Source organism: Blastomyces dermatitidis (assembly GCF_000003525.1).
Source record: "Blastomyces dermatitidis ER-3 genomic scaffold supercont1.5, whole genome shotgun sequence".
In the NCBI taxonomy this organism is placed as follows: domain Eukaryota; kingdom Fungi; phylum Ascomycota; class Eurotiomycetes; order Onygenales; family Ajellomycetaceae; genus Blastomyces; species Blastomyces dermatitidis.
The window spans coordinates 100,134-117,233 of record NW_025544778.1 but is presented as its reverse complement, the minus strand read 5'-3'; the positions used below and the strand labels follow the sequence as shown (position 1 = coordinate 117,233).

Below are 17,100 nucleotides of genomic sequence, written 5' to 3'. Positions count from 1 at the left end.
GAAATCATAAATTTCATATTTAATTTCATTTGATCTGGTCTCATATATTTCTTGGCATGAATTCTGCTGAGACTGACTATTAAAAAAACATGTAAAGTGACTATATATCAGATCTTAAAATGAAATCATGACTTGAAAAAAATGAGAAAGTGATCTCATTTAGTCTCATTTAGTCTCATTCTTAGCATAAAGTTACTATTTTTAGACATTTTAAGGTTTTTTTTAGATTATTTTTAATTTTTTAAAAAGTAACACTTTTTGATAATACTCAAATGAGATTTAAAGTCATTTAAAGCAATAAAAATAATTTAAATTGAGAAGTGAAAATCATGATCTCATTTGAAAAATGTGATAAGAGTAGACAGTAAGTCTTACTAAGACAGTATAAGACTACTATCTAATGTTAAAACTGTGTAATGAGATCAGTTGAATTGATAATAAGACTATCAAAAAATCTGATTCTGATCTCAGACACGGTCACATAATCAGTCTAACTGCAAGAACACTGATTATATCTTTAAATACTACTAGTTTAAAAACTTAAATCTTGTAAATACTAAATGAAGAGAATATAATAAGAATTGTATTAAGGTATTGAAGATAGCAAAGAATAAGAAGAATATAAATAAAGATAATATTCTCATGAGTTAGTCAGATTATAAATTCTTCACAGAAGTTTCTCTGAATATCTATAAACTTATAAAGAATTAATCAAGTTATTCATAAGATAAATAAGAATTTGAAGAATTTGAGCTCTACTTTCAGTAATTTCATATATCAGATCAGGAAACTAGATGCTACTTTTTATAATTAATTATTATTGTGAATTTGAATGATTTGAGAAGAATAAAATAGCTTAGTAGCTAGTTCAAGAAGAGTTATGAAAGCTCTAGACTTTCTAGTCGCACGGTGCAACTGACTGCTGAAATTATGAATTTTACATTTGATTTTATTTGATCTAATCTCATACATTTCTTGACATGAATTCTGCTGAGACTATCTATTAAAAAAACATGCAAAGTGACTATATATCAGATCTTAAAATGAAACTATGACTTGAAAAAAATGAGAAAGTGATCTCATTTGATCTCATTTAGTTTCATTCTTGATATAAAGTTACTATTTTTAGATATTTTAAGGTTTTTTTTAGACTATTTTTAATTTTTTAAAAAGTAACACTTTTTAATAACACTTAAATGAGATTTAAAGTCATTTAAAGCAATAAAAATAATTTAAATTGAGAAGTGAAAATTATAATCTTATTTAGAAAATGTGATAAGAGTAGACAGTAAGTCTTACTGAGACAGTATAAGACTACTATCTAATGTTAAAACTGTGTAATGAGATCAGTCGAATTGGTAATGAGACTATCAAAAAATCTGGTCCTGGTCCCAGACACGGTCACACGGTCAGTCTAGTCGCACCAAGCATATATCGCCGACTAGATAGCTACCAATACAACCCACTCAGATGCTCAACAAGTTATCCTCCAAAATAGTACTTGATCACGTGATCTACGGAGATCGCCACAGCCAATAGCCGCAACGGCCGTAACGGCTGACACAATCAATCACAAGTTATAATTTAGCATCACATTCAAGTTTCTTAGCATCGCCTTCATCTGTAACTCATTTAGTACCTACTCTCATCTCTTTCTCTATCTCTTCATCAGTCTTCTATAAACCTCACTGCAATAGATATATACTCTCAATCACTGAGGAAAAGTCAACTATGATCGCATTCTTATTCGACATGGCAGTTGCGTTGTTTCAGAGTCTCAATGCCAACTGGCTACTACGGTTGTTAGCTCTGGGAGACACTCGTGATGCACATCCACTTTCCCTAACCTCCATGAAAATCATCAAAATACCCCCGCGTCTCACCTGCTACGAGCTGTTGTCTGGTGGTGCTGTAGGCTGGGTCTACAGGATCGACCATCGCATTGTTTTGAAATATCCTGTTCACCCAAACAGCGATGGGTTTAAGAGGGAAATGGCATTCTTCGATATCCTTGAGAAACATGAGCCGTGTCCTCATATCATCCAGTCGTTTCTACGAGTTCCGGACGGCATATTTCTGGCCTCTATGGGCGGTGGCTCCCTCCACCACCGGCTGGAAACCCACCAGAGACGGTCCGCCGATGGGCGAAGGGTCGAACGTGTAATCTCAACCGAACCTCAACATCTAGTCAAACGATGGTTGATGGAGCTCTGCAAAGCAGCTGCTTGGTTGGAGTCTCTTGGATACGTGCATGGCGACATCCGTCCTCCAAATTTGCTACTCGACAACCAGGACCACCTGAAGATGGCAGACTTTGACTGTGTACAACTCATTGGAACCTTGTTAGAAGGTGGTGCTGCTGCCCCCTGGGCACGTGTTCTAGGTGCTGAATATGGGAGCGAAGAGGGCTCTTTCGGAGCCTGCGGCCCTCGAACGGAACAGTTTGCCGTCGGATCTATTCTTTACTGCCTAACCCGAGGACATGAACCTTATGAAATGGACGACTTCGACGATGACGCAGAGAAGGTTACTCTCTTCAAACATATGATCTTTCCCCCATTAACTGGCAGTCACTTTGATACAATCATTGAGAGGAGCTGGAAAGGAGAGTTCCCTCTTCTTAAGGATCTGTCCGAAGAGGCAAATTCCCTGTGCTTTGAAAATGATCAGCCACGGCCACTTGCTTTGACTTTCGAATATTGTTCAGATATTCGGAGGGAATGCCAATCCTTGGTGGACAGTGGGCTACTTGTCTTTACTTGAATTATTTGCAAGAGATGGGATATTTACTCTTGTATTTCAATCCATTTTAGCTTTGAACATTCACGGTCAATTGTCTTCAAAGACAATGTAATTACATTAAGCATAAGACTTATATAGCTACCATGTTCCTAGAACTGGTAACAATATCAATGAAGAGGAGTGACAGACAACTGGACAACTCATAGGAAAACCACAACCAAGGCGTGCCTAAAACAAAGAAAGGATAGTCATGACATATAGTCATTTCTAAGTGTCGCAATCAGACATCCAATGCTTTTGTCCATCCTCCCAAATGGTTTCGAACCCAGGCACCGCTTGCTTTGCAATCGTCGCAAGGATAGTGCATTGTACTTGAGGGCAACGAAATAATACCGGCGATCGTAATGGTTCCACACCCCCCACAGCCGTTGACCGGCATCAACGCTGGCTGCTGTTCGAGTGAATGATTGCAGGAGAATTTCTTGGGCGACAAGGTTTGCCGGCACATTTTCGCTGGTAGGTTCCAACCGCTGTTTGGTTGCCATTATTATTGTAAGTCAGCCACTTGTTGTATCTAACGTATTTACAGTAGTTACAACTTGAATCTGAAAGTGAGACTGACTGATCGTAGCTAACAGACCCACGGCAATTGAGTAGTGTCAAGCAGGGAGCAATGTAACTTTCAGCTCTGGGTGAGGTTGCATGTAGTATCAGATATCGATTTAAGCTTGCTCAGGTAGGTTTTTCTTCCTAGCGACAGAGTACTAGATAGTAGATTTCACTCAATATGGTCAAATCCAAGGACTTCAGCGGTGGGAATACTCTTTATATCAGTTACTGCGGGGTCAGCCAGCACACTGCACTGACCCCTCTCTTCGCCCAGGCGGAGCATGGGATGCGTGGCTTGAACAACGGCAATAGCTTTCTATGCAAGTCATTATCCCATCCTAGACACTTTCAACATTCTTTTGACTAGTGCGATCATAGAAGCCAATCTATGGCTCCGATAGCATGCACCAGCTTGGGGTATGTTCACTGCCAGCTTTGGTCAGTTCTCCGCAACAAGACCCAAGAACTTGCCCAAGCAATGTATGAGATCCCATGTTAGACAAGCTCTTCTGCACATTGATATGGCTGGGAAGGGCCTAGTATGTCGCTAGGAATAATGGCATCCCCCAGGTGTGGCACAATGTGTACCTCCTTCATACAACGGATTTTTAAAAGTTGGCCACCCAGCGCGCGCTTACTCTCAACGCCCGCCAGTTCGACATCACTATGATGAAATATTTTCAACAATATCTCAACAACACAATTATTATTATTATTATTATTAATATTTCATATACTCATATGCAAGCGGAGCTCATGATGAGTCCTTGCGTGATGTTAAATTGTCGAAATGATGAATATGTCAGAAACATATGAATCTTATGTGTATCAAGATCTACTTCTTATAGTATCCGTACACTATCTATTTATCTAATTCCATACAAAAGATAGAGCAGTAGAAGAATCAGAGATGTATACAGTGTTATTATAACAGCAGCTTACAGCTCTTAAATCTCTTACAGATCTCAAGTTTTAAAATTTTCTTTGTTTTTAATGTTTTTCAAGTGATGTGGCATTGAAAATAGATAAAATATGTGATATATAAAAAGAAATGAGATATGTATAATAATATTTGTCTTTTTACAGCTGACTCTTATAGTTGATGATTAATTTAGTATCTTTTAAGTTATTATGTGTTGACCGTTACGGCTGTTGCGGTTAGCGATCTCACTAGATCACATGACTCATCACTATATTATGCTCTTATAGCTAGATCTATTAATACAACCTTCAACTATTCTACAGGTTATTGCCTGAAGAGCACATTTTTCTTTTCAAAATATTATATTAACATTTTTTTTTAATAAGAATAGTTTATCTTTTTTAAAAATACTCTTACTTTTTATTAAAGATATTTCATTTTTTCTGAATCTATCAGTTAGTAGATTTATATACTTTTAAAAAGTATATTTTCTATTATGAAGAATATCACTTATTTTTTTTATATATCTAGAAGAAGTAGAGCTGTCTTAATATAAATAATACATCTGTTACTTCAGAGTTCAGCTCAAGACTCAGAATCACTCACTCTACTAGATAACTTATTAATAGAATAATTACTTATTATAAGAAGATTTCTGAGTTGTAAGATAAAACTGAGATTAGTTTTTATCAGAGTATGAAATTTGATAATAAAATAACAGAGAAGTTTCAGAATAAAGAAAAGTAAAGTTAATATTTATCTACAGAATCTATTCATTTTAACTTAATAAATTCTTTATTATTTCTTATTTTTAAAATACTAACTTTTAATGATGATCTGAATCAATCTATCTATTATATTACAGATAATTTTATGAATTTTATACAGATAATGCTCTGAAATTAAATAACTATAGCTGAAATTATATAATATCTCACTATATCTGTTTCTGTATAAAGCTTATAAGATATTATAAGAGATGAGTTGCAGAAATATCAGAAGAAAGTTAAATATACACTAGATATTAAATCAGTGATTATATTTAACAGCTCTAATTATAAAGTCTAATATATTAATATATTAACTGATGCAGAAGTTATTAATAAAATTAACATTTTATTAAAGACTTAATAAGAATTCTCTTTTATATATTATATTAATTCTGAGAAGTGAAAGATCTGTTCTAAGTCTCTAAATAGATATATACTGTGAAGTCTTATTAAAAATATTCAAATTACTATTAAAATTTTAGAAGCTGATAATACTGCAGCTCTATGAAATAAGATTAATATTAAATATATAATATTACTAACTGAAGAACATGTTAATATCTTTAAGAAATTAATAAAATTATAAGTGAAGAATAATAATTTTCTTATTTTTCAGAGACATTTTCACTATTTTATTATCTATTATAAAGAGCTCTGTCAAAGTACTGAAGATGTATATTATAATCTTTTTCTTAAGAATTTATAAGATTAATTATTAAAGATTATTTACTAAGATATATCTGAATAAGTTTTTCTTCACTAGTCAAGAACTCATTATTAATATTAATATTAATAATTTAATAAAGTAACTGATTAATTATATATTCAAGAAGACTATCACTGAGTGAAAAAAGCAGTCTTAGACTGATTCTGTAACTGTAAAAAAGAATAAGAATAAAGATGAGAATAAAGACACAGCTGTATAAAAGTGCATTCACTGTAAAAGATATGAATATACTATTAACAGATGTTTCATCTTACACTCTGATAAAAGAAAAAAGAAGATGAATAAGAAGTATGATAATAAAAAGAAAGAGAAGAAGAATGACTTGATAAGTTTTTAATCAGTAGCAAATGCAGTAATTACAAAGATTGAGTTCAGTTTCTCTTTCACAGTTACTGAAAAACCATTCTCTAGATCTTGATATTTGAATATATATACAAGTCTAAATATAATAGATGAGCTTTATTCTTTTTCAAATATTAAATCTTTTAATAATAACATCTCTGTCAATTCTGCAACTAAGGAAACTGAGTTTATTAAGAAGATTAATGTGGCGGGCTGCGCCCGATCAATTATATAGACTATTTCATTACACTTCATAGATTCTTTCATTTCTGATCACCGATCCGCGGCCGCTATGAACACGCGTAGCGTACACTCTGATTCTCAGCCATTTTCAATCATCAATCCTTGGCTGCTATGAACACGCGCATATTCTTCCGCCCCGAAGCTCCACTGTGTACACCACCATGTATGTGTATAAATATTCATCTCAATCACTGATTCTTGCACTTTCTCTTTCTTTCCTTCTTTAATATTTCTATCTTTGTTATATAAGACCTATCAATATTATACTGATCTATTCAGTGTAGACCTCTTACACTATAGAAATGTTTATTATCTTCTTATTAGAAAATGATTATTCATGCATTGTCTTCTCATCAGAAATGATTACTCATTAAGAGATATTCAAATGTGTAAGAAATAGACAAACAGTTAAACAGTTAAGCAGACACTAAGTTCTCAGATAGAAGCTTACTCATCAGTCACTCTGACTCTGTAATAAAGATCTTATAAGAGAATATCAGTAAAAGATCTGAGAGTTCTGACACTCAGATATATAAGAATATAATTACACTTCTTCAGATATTATATATCTGACAATCAATATAATTATGTCTAACAATAATATAACACTCTTGAATGTAAGTATAGATATAATGTCACAGTGACTCTGAGCAATGTTGAAATTATAATAATAATAAATAGCTGATATGCATGCAACTCAATAACTTCAATATGAAGAGATTCAATAATTAACTCATGCAATTTCAACATCTACAGAATCAAATATAAAAGTACTGAAAGAATGCTTAGATACTTCTACATATTTCAATACTTCTGATCTCACTCTCTACTCATTATAAAGAATGAAAATACTCATGAAACTAAGTATAGATGAAGATTTCATTGATTTATTAATCAATCAAGATTGATATATCAATGAATGATTGAAGAATCATATGAAACAGAAGTTTCATTCATGAATTAAAGCATGTAAACCAGTGTTATAAATGTCTGATAATATTATAAGATATCTTGATATTCTGTTCTGAGACACTGCTATGTAATAAAAAGTATTAGATTAATTATAGAGTATCTGATAGAGAAAGACTTCTCTTACAATATTCATCCCTGACTTTAACATCAAGATTCTAGAAGCAGGTGATCAATCTTGAGAGAATTGAATGAAGATTAACATACTTAAGAAGACATTGACTTTCAAACTCTTACAGACTCTTATAAGTGTAGATAAAGACTCAACTTATAAAGACTTCTGCACACAGCTTCAGACATTGAATGACTGTCTTATCAAGCTCAAGAGTATACAGAACAGTGGCAGAAGACATTATATCTCAGTCACTTATACATCTGCACTAAAGAACAATGATGCAGAGATTATGAACTGAATAGATTCAAATGTCTATATATAAGCAAGAGTTTTCACTATTCAAACAGGCTTCTGAGTCTCTGAGATCACTTCTGAAGAAGTCACTGATTGATATCAATATGAAGTATACATCAACTGTAACTGATTAGAACATATTACTTTCAACTGCTAATTAATCTATATATCTTCATACTCAAGAGAAAGATCAGCATCTTCTTATTTAAAGAATGAATCAGTGTCTGTCTGTGTCAATCATGTTATATTAAAGAAAGATTTAGAGAATAATTATGAGAATACTCTGATAAAACAGAGAAAAGATTAGCTTCTGTTTAAATTTACAAACAGAAGCTTGAAGAGATCAGATAACAATGATTTGAAGAGAAGATGATAATAAATATAATTCTTATATCTACTGTGATTGATAATATGTATAATATGAAAGTCATGATAGACAGTGATCTATGTCACTATATAATGATAAAATCTTCAGTTATAAGATATTATAATCTTCAGTGTATTTCTTTATTAAAACTCTGACTTCTCACAGAATTTGATAATCTGAAAGATGTTTATATCTGTTATATAATAAAACTGATCATAGATGTGAGAGAACATCAATATAAAGATATCTACATATATGAAGTGAATAATCTTGATTATAATCTTATATTAGAACTTGTCTGACTATCTGAACAAGATATTTTATTGAATACTTAAAACAGAAGCTTGATATTTTCTAACAATAATAGAGTTCATGAAGATGATATTCATAAGATTATGAATCTGACACAGATCTCTGTCAATGTGTATGAAATACTCTGAAAAAGAAGTCATTATTAAAATCACTGACAGAGTCACTGACAAGTTCACTGATAACAGAATTATATGTCAATTTATTCTATCAGTCTGACTGATATTAAAAAGACTCTAGAAAAGTTATTCTGTATTATAATAACAGATTCTTGTATGAAACTCTCTCAATAATATGATGAATATCTAAATATCTTCTGATAAGATAATATTATAAATATATCTCTCTTACAAGATTCTGAAGTGAATCGTAGTATCAAGTTAGAAAAAAAGAATGATAAGAACTCTGAATTATTATAAGACTCTCTTTATAATATGTTCTGAGATGAACTTCTTCTTCTTTGAAAGACACTCAATGATCTATTGAATAAAGAATTTATATATATTAGTAACTCTTTCATCACAGTCTCTATTCTCTTTGTAAAGAAATCAGATAAAGAACTCTGATTCTGTATGAACTATCAAGATCTGAACAGATTGACAAAGAAAGATCAATATCTCTTATCTCTCATTAATGAAATTCTAGCACAGATCAGATAAGCTCAATAGTTTATAAAACTAGATATTATCACTGTGTTTCATAAGATTTATATCACTGAAGAAGATAAATGACTTACAGTATTCTAAACATATTATAATCTCTTTGAATAAATAGTCACACTCTTTGAACTGACTAATACTCTCAGTACATTTCAGAAGTATATCAACTGAGCACTCTGAGATTTTCTTGATAAGTTTGTATCTACTTATCTAGATAACATTCTCATCTTCACTAATGAATTCAGAAAAGAATATCAAGAACATGTATGAAAGATATTATAATAGCTATAAGAAGCAGAACTACTGATAGATATTGATAAGTATGATTTTGAAGTCAAGAGTATTAAATATCTGAGTTTTATTATAGAAGCTGATAAGAGAATTTGAATGAATTCTGAGAAAGTCTCTGTTATTCTTGAATGAGAAGCTTCATATACTGTGAAAGATGTATAAAGCTTTATCAGATTTACTAACTTCTATCAGCAATTTATATGAAACTTCTCAGATATTGTGAGATCACTTACAGATCTCACTAAGAAAGACTCAGTATTTCAATAATCAGCAGACACTGAAGCTGTATTTACACAGATAAAGAAGATATTCATTAATATCTCTCTACTAATAATATTTGATTCTGATTATAAGACAGTTGTTGAAGCTGATTTCTCTGACTATATAATAGAAGAAGTGATATTATAATATGATAATGAAGATGTTCTATAATCATATGTCTTTATATCTAAGAAACTGAGTTCTGCTGAATACAATTATAAGATCTATAACAAGAAACTTCTCACAATTATATACTATTTATAAGAATGAGACTCTGAACTCTGAAGTATCTCTGAATTTAAGATAGTTATAGATTATAAGAATCTTAAATACTTTATAACTATCTGTAAACTTACTGAATAACAGATATAATAATCTGAGTTTCTAAGCTGCTTTCATTTTATAATACACTACTGTTCTGACAGTCAGAACTCAATGACAGATGTTCTCTCATAATAAGAGTAAGATATATCATTCAATATAACAGATACTCACTGAATGAACTGAGAGTATCAGCTCTTGAATCTGAAGATATTAGTTAATTAAGATGAAACAGCTCACAGCATTATATATACTTCTTCAATTAGAACTGACATTGATATCTTCACTGAATAAACTGTAGTATACAGCAGCTCAGGCTGATGAACTTCTGTAGATTCTCACTAAAGTAGTATATCAAGAAACACTCTGATTTCTCTCAAAACTATATATAAGAACTGATATCTCAGAATATTCAATTAATAATAATAATATTCTACAATTTTATAAACAACACTGAGTTTCTCACTTCAAATTCTTACACACTTAGATAATGTAAGAGATATATGATTTGTATATAACTGATTATCTGAGTTATGAACAACTGTATAGAATAATCTTCTGAGAATTTTACTGATCTGAGATATTAAACAGTATCAAATACTTTGTCTAAAACTGTATTCACTGTTCTTCTATTATTTTATGAAAGAACTGTAGAAAAGATCTACTGAAATCACTTAATATTTCTAATAGAATCTGATAAGATGTAGTAATTGACTTCACTGTTAATCTATTTAAAAGTAAGAATTGCAGAAATATTCTGATCATTATTAACTAACTAAGTAAGAGTGTAATATTAAAATCTTATAATAAGATAAACACTGAACAAGTCACTGAAGTCTTCTTACAGAGTTCATTCTATCAGATATATGAGTTACTGAGATTAATAGTATCAGATTAAAGCTGTTAATTCATGAGTACTCTCTGAATAAGAATCTATCAAGTTCTCAAGATTATATACTGTCTGTTAACTATCTATCACTCTGAGACTGATAATACATCAGAATGAATAATTCAGACTGTAAAGAATTATCTTTATAAGTTCTGTAATTATTTATAAGATAATTGATATAATCTTCTTCTACATACAGAGATTGCTATCAACAGTTAAGATACTATTTTAACAGATGTAAGTCTGTTCTTTATTATACATGAATATTATATAGAAGTGTTGAATCTTCTAGAGATTATATAGTTCACACTGAATCTCTATAGTCTGATTCAGATCACTGATAATATAGTAATGAAGTTCTGAGATATCTGTGACTGAGCAGAGATCTTCATAACAATTATGAAATAAGATTAAAAAGATTAAATTAATATCTGACAAGATCTCACAGAGCAGTATAAGATAGAAGATCTTATATAATTAAATCTCAAGAATATATAAATCACATGTTTATCTTATACACTAGACTACTATCATATCAGATATAAAGTGATAGAAGTTCTAGATAGCTACAACTACTATCTTAATATCTCATTAGAAATCTATGATGTATTTCATACAAGCTTGCTTCATCATACTATCACTGATTCATTCTCTTCTCAGCTGACTTCTGACTGACAGCTGTCAGACATTATAGAAGAAGATAATAAGCTTAAGTAAGAGATTGAAGATATTCTCAATGAGAGATTCTGCAGCTGCAGTTAACAATATCTTATAAAATGAGTCAGCTATAATCAACTGATCTGAACTCTGAGTTCAGTGTTATCTGAAACAGCAGCTCTTGACTGATAAGAACTGCTTCTGAAAAGAGAGAACTAATATATTAAACTGCACCTGATCAATTATATAGACTATTCTATTATACTTCATAGATTCTTTCATTCCTGATCACTGATCCGCGGCTGCTATAAACATGTGTAGTGTATACTCTGATTCTCAGTCATTTCTGATCACTGATTCTCAGCTGCTATAAACACACACATATTCTTCCACTCTGAAGGTTCACTGTGTACACTATCACATACGCGTATAAATATTTATCTTGATCACTGATTCTTGTACTTTCTCTTTCTTTTCTTCTTTAACATTTCTATCTTTGTTATATAAGACCTATCAATATTATACTGATCTATTCGGCGTAGGCCTCTTATAATTAAAACTGTTATCTTGAAGATTGAGAATAATAACATTAACTTACAGAATGTTTACTATATATCTAATATTACAGTTAACCTGCTGTTATTTATAAAGCTTAAAGATCAGAGATTCTGATTTACATTATCTTTCACTATTTTCTCATTTTTCATTGATAGAGTATTAAATGATGTCATCTTTTATATAGTTTAAACTGCTTAGAATAACATATATAGAGTCACTGAATACAAGTTCAATGAGAATTTCAATTATATAAGTAAGATAGTCAAGTATATTACAATGTCTCATAAGTATAATTTTAACTGAAAAGTTGATTTTTCTGTAACTACTATTACTACTATTAATAACATTGATTCTACAGATGTAAAAACACAGATATTAAAGATATTAAAAACTCTTTTTAATTAACACTATAATCTCAGTTACATTTATACTGATGCTATAATTACTATAGTCAAGAATTTTCATACTGAAGTTATAATTAAAGATTCTAAAACTAAGTTGTTTTATAAAGAATGTATCAAGATAGATATAATATAAGATTATTCAAAAACACTGATATCTAGATTTATTCAACTCATTGAGAAGATTTATGTCAATCTTGTAAGTAATAAATATACATTGAAAGATCTCTCTGATCACTTCTTAGAGTTCTGCTAGAGAATTAAATACTGAATACTTATTATCTGTAAGAATAAGTGCTCGCAGGCGATTATTCGGGTGTTTGCAGCTTGGTGTGATATGTACTGTTAACTACTAGAAGTGTTCACAGTAGAAAGATAAAATGTAGAGATTAAATATATAATAGCATTCAAACTGAGTTATGAATAGTATTTGTGAACACCAGTCTATATAGTTGTGTGTAGCCAAGGGCCGCTAGCCCTATTGATTATGTGAGAGATAGGAATAGGGGTAAAGAATCTGTGAGAAGTGAGATTTCTTACATATCTCTCTCTCTCTAAGGCTTCATCTGTGAAGCCTTTCACTGAGTGACTTCATAGTCAGCTCAGCACTGCAGTGATACTCACTAAAAATCCTTTATATCTATAAAAAATCTCAGTGAGGAAAAATTCCTTGTTATCACAAAGAGAAAAAAGTCTGTCACTCAGTTTCTTATTCTATAAGATTCTTTATAGTCTACAGATTCTTCTCTGACTATTACACAGATTCATCTCACATCTTTCATACAGAAGAGTTTCAGTTGACTCTCAATTATTTTCATGAGATTCTTGTGTGATCATCACACAGATTCATCTCACAGATGAATCACTCTCTGTGAGATCACTCTCATCAAAGAGAAACATTTATAAGTTAATCTTTCATTCATTCTTGCAAATCATTGCTCTTTGACACTGTAGAATTGTGAGGAATTTTCCATTCTTTTACTAACTTTGTAGAATTGTAGAATCAAGATGTCTGCAGTCTGCAATTACTCTTTATAGTCACATAGAAAGATTCAGGCCTGCAATTCACAATCACTCTTATTTACTAGAGTGATCTGACTGTTTCACAGAATCACTCACAGTGTAAGTAAATCTCTCTAGAGTAGTATAAATATTTCAGATCTATCTATGAAATCTTATCTTCTTTTCTCTTTTTCTATAACAGCTTTCATTCTTATAAACTGTGAGTATTCTCATTCATCTGTAAAGTATTTTTACTCAGATGACAGAGAGAGAGTATTTCTAATAATATCTGTATATTGATTCAAGAACTTCTCAAGAATAAAAATTTTTCAATTTCAATATCTTTATAAATAATGTCTGACTGCTGCTGATCTTCTTGTGAATATCTCTGTAACTTCTCTAATTACTTTTTACTGGCTGATGAAGCAGGAATGCTGCTGCTCATGACTGCACCTTCATTTCTCTCAGCTCTGCCACTACATTCAATCTTCAGGCCAGCAGCTCATTTCATTTCTTTCTCAGACCAGTCTCTGACTTCAAGCAGTGCAGTTCTTCTCTTTACTGTAAGTCTTCTCATAAGTAATTTCTTACAGACTATAACTGACAGTTCTTATAAAGCTCTCAGTGTTGTCAGTGTCTTCTGCAGCTCTGCAGACCTATGATCATCTTCTCTCTACTCACACAATCTCTGACCAGACATATGTGAATATGTCTAGATTCTCTATCAATAGTCCTCGCACTGCAGCACATTTCTGTAATCTCATTATCAATAAGAGATAGATCTCTGAGTATCTGCAAAATCTGAATAATCAAGACAATGCAAATGCCATGAATTTATAACAGAAGTTAATCTGAATAGATGAGCTTTCTCTCTACATTCTCATTATTTTCAAGCTGAATACTTCAGCATAACTGAGAGAGTGAACACAGCTTCATGAGAGATATCTGATCACATATGCAGATGATCAGTCTTCAAGACTCTGCTGCAACTGTATATACTCTGATATCTGACTCTTCTGAAGTCTGTGCATTTCTGACAGTCTTCATATCAAATGTAATAATTGTCTGTATCACAGATATAATACTCTCTGCTTCTTTGAAGAAGAAAATTGATAGTTATGAAAGAGTTGAGTGTTATGAATATTGATGATATGAGTATGAATTTTCTTTATTTTTTCTTTATTAGTCTCTAAATTGTATTCACAGCTCTGTTTATTTTCTTGTTTTTTAACTTTAATAAGAATATATTTTCTTCTTCTCTTGTATACACTGCAGACTGTTCATCTCAGTAGAAACTCATCATCTTATAAACTAGAGTTCATAAATAACAGTGTTAATGTCTTTGTTACAATCAGATTCTTAACAAAGACTGTGTTATTCTGACTTATCAGAATTTATAGTATGAAAGTTATATCTCAGCTTCTACAGATATCTTATCTGTCTGAATAATTCTTAAGTGAACTCATTCATCTTATCAGAATACTCTTATCACTGAATCTTGAATCAGAGCTTGTAATCTTACTTCTCTGAGTCAATAATCTCTTTGATCTGATATTCTCTTTCACTCTCTAGTACTTTATGAACAGGGTGATGAGTCACAGAGTTCTCTTCTAAGAATTCCTTATATTCATAGAGTAAAGAGACATGAAAAATATTGTATATCTATAACTCAGATGACAGTTTCAATCTGTAGAACTGTAAACTAACTTTCTTCATAATCTTATAAGACTCTGTCTGTAAGAGATTCAGCTTCTTACTAGATCTCTATATAATGATATTTTCTAGACTTAGTCAGACTCTATCATCTTTCTTGAAACTCTTTATAATATACTTGAAGTCATAGTATCTCTTCTGATACTCTTAAGTCTTTCTCAAGAATTCATAGACTTTCTTCTGAATCTTCTGAATTCTCTCAGTTCATTCACAGATATCATCACACTCTATAGTGTACTCTCACAGGTTCATCAAGATCATTCACAGATAAGTCTCAGTGAGCATCTTAAAGAGGGTTTTATCTATGCTGACATGCTTTGAGTTGTTGTATACAAACTCTGTAAGTAATAATCAATACACTCAGTCATTCTGATTGTAATTGACAAAGTATCACAGATACTGTTTTAATATACTCATCAGATATTCTATCTGATTATCTGTCTATTGATGAAAAGCTGTGCTTAAATCTTACAAGATTTTTAGTATAGTTATCAGGTCAGATCAGAACTCTTCTGCAAAGATTAATTCTCTATCTGAGATAATGTTTGTAGATAATTCATGCAACTGAATCATATTACAGATAAAGATATGAGTCAAATTCTTTGACTTCAAGTTCTTATAGATGAGTATAAAGTATGTTATCTTAATAAAGTGATTCACTATCATCAGCACACTGTCAAAGCAGGCATTATATATGTTCTTGCTTTCAGAGAGACTTATAAGAGCATTCATTTCTAGCTATTCTCAAGATTTCTGTGAGATGAGTAGAGAAGTAAGTTCTTTATATGATCTGAATCACACTATCTGCAAATCCTGATAAACAGTATAAGAATTCACTATCTTTTTCATAAATTCTCATATCTTCAGTCAGAAGTATTTCTTTATAAGTAACTTATAAGTTCTAGTATCTGTAAAATGATCTGCTAGAGAAGAGTCATGATATCTTTTGATAAGTTCTATACATAGAAACTCATTCACAGGTATATAAATTCAGTTCTCTCTTTATAAGAGATTATTTAAGTCTCTTTAACTCTTTATTTCTGCAGAGTTAATCTCTGTTATAAGCAGTTTCTGAATATACTGAGTATATTCATTCTTCAGTTGCAGTTCAGACAATCTGAATAGAAGATCTTACAAAGACTTATACTCTGTTTTTTCTTATATCAGGTCTTTCACAGCACTTCTCAAAGCCTGCAAACTCTTCAGATTATAGATACTCTCTTCAAGAATTCTTATAAAGATTCTCAGAGTGTTGACTCTCAGTGTTATAGAGAGTAGTTATACAGACTTCTTTTCTCTCTCTTCTTTCTTCTCTTACAGAGAATTAAGAGACTCTTCAGTCAATCTCTTCACAACACTCAGTCTGAGCATTTTATAAAGCTTTTCTATCTTCTCTAGCTTCTCTATATCTGTCACTCTAATCTTCTTAATATAGTCTGATCTGTAAGAGAGTCTGTCTACTGAGTTCTTAGTTTCCTTGATATATTCTATCTTGAATCAGAACTCACTCAGTCTCTGAGCTCAGTGAATCTGTCATTACAAGAGTTTCTTGATTGAAGTAAACTGTTATAAGCTGTTATGATCAGTTCTAACAGTAATCACTGTTATAAGACTCTCAAAGTAGTAATATCAGTGATGAAAGAATTTCACTATTATAAGAAGCTTCTAATCATAAATGTCATAGTTAATCTCTGTGAGTTGCATCTTCTATAAGAAAAAGGTCACTGAAACCCAGTTCTCATTTAACTGTAGTTGTGAGATTATTTCTGAAATTGTAAAGAAGAAGATATCTGTCTTCAATCTGATTAAGAGTAAGAAATTAAAGTGAAACAGTATCACTATATTTATGAATATCTGTTTTAATCTTACAAAGACCTTATAAGCTTCTGAGATAAGAAAGTTCTCACAGTTCTTTCTTCTCAATAATCTTTTCATTCTC

At 31.2% G+C, this 17,100-nt stretch overlaps 1 protein-coding gene across 1 annotated transcript; it reads left to right on the top strand.

The window, feature by feature from the left end:
* Positions 1 to 1,536: 1,536 nt before the first annotated feature.
* On the top strand, positions 1,537 to 4,396 carry BDCG_04678 (serine/threonine protein kinase). The gene is made up of 2 exons (XM_045420325.1): positions 1,537 to 3,294; positions 3,374 to 4,396. The coding sequence occupies exon 1, from the start codon at positions 1,732 to 1,734 to the stop codon at positions 2,761 to 2,763; it is 1,032 nt and encodes a 343-aa protein (XP_045276455.1). The 5' UTR covers positions 1,537 to 1,731; the 3' UTR covers positions 2,764 to 3,294; positions 3,374 to 4,396.
* Positions 4,397 to 17,100: the final 12,704 nt, after the last annotated feature.

Coding starts and splice junctions, on each gene's coding strand:
- BDCG_04678 (XM_045420325.1), top strand. CDS start 1,732: ATGATCGCATTCTTATTCGACATGGCAGTTGCGTTGTTTCAGAGTCTC.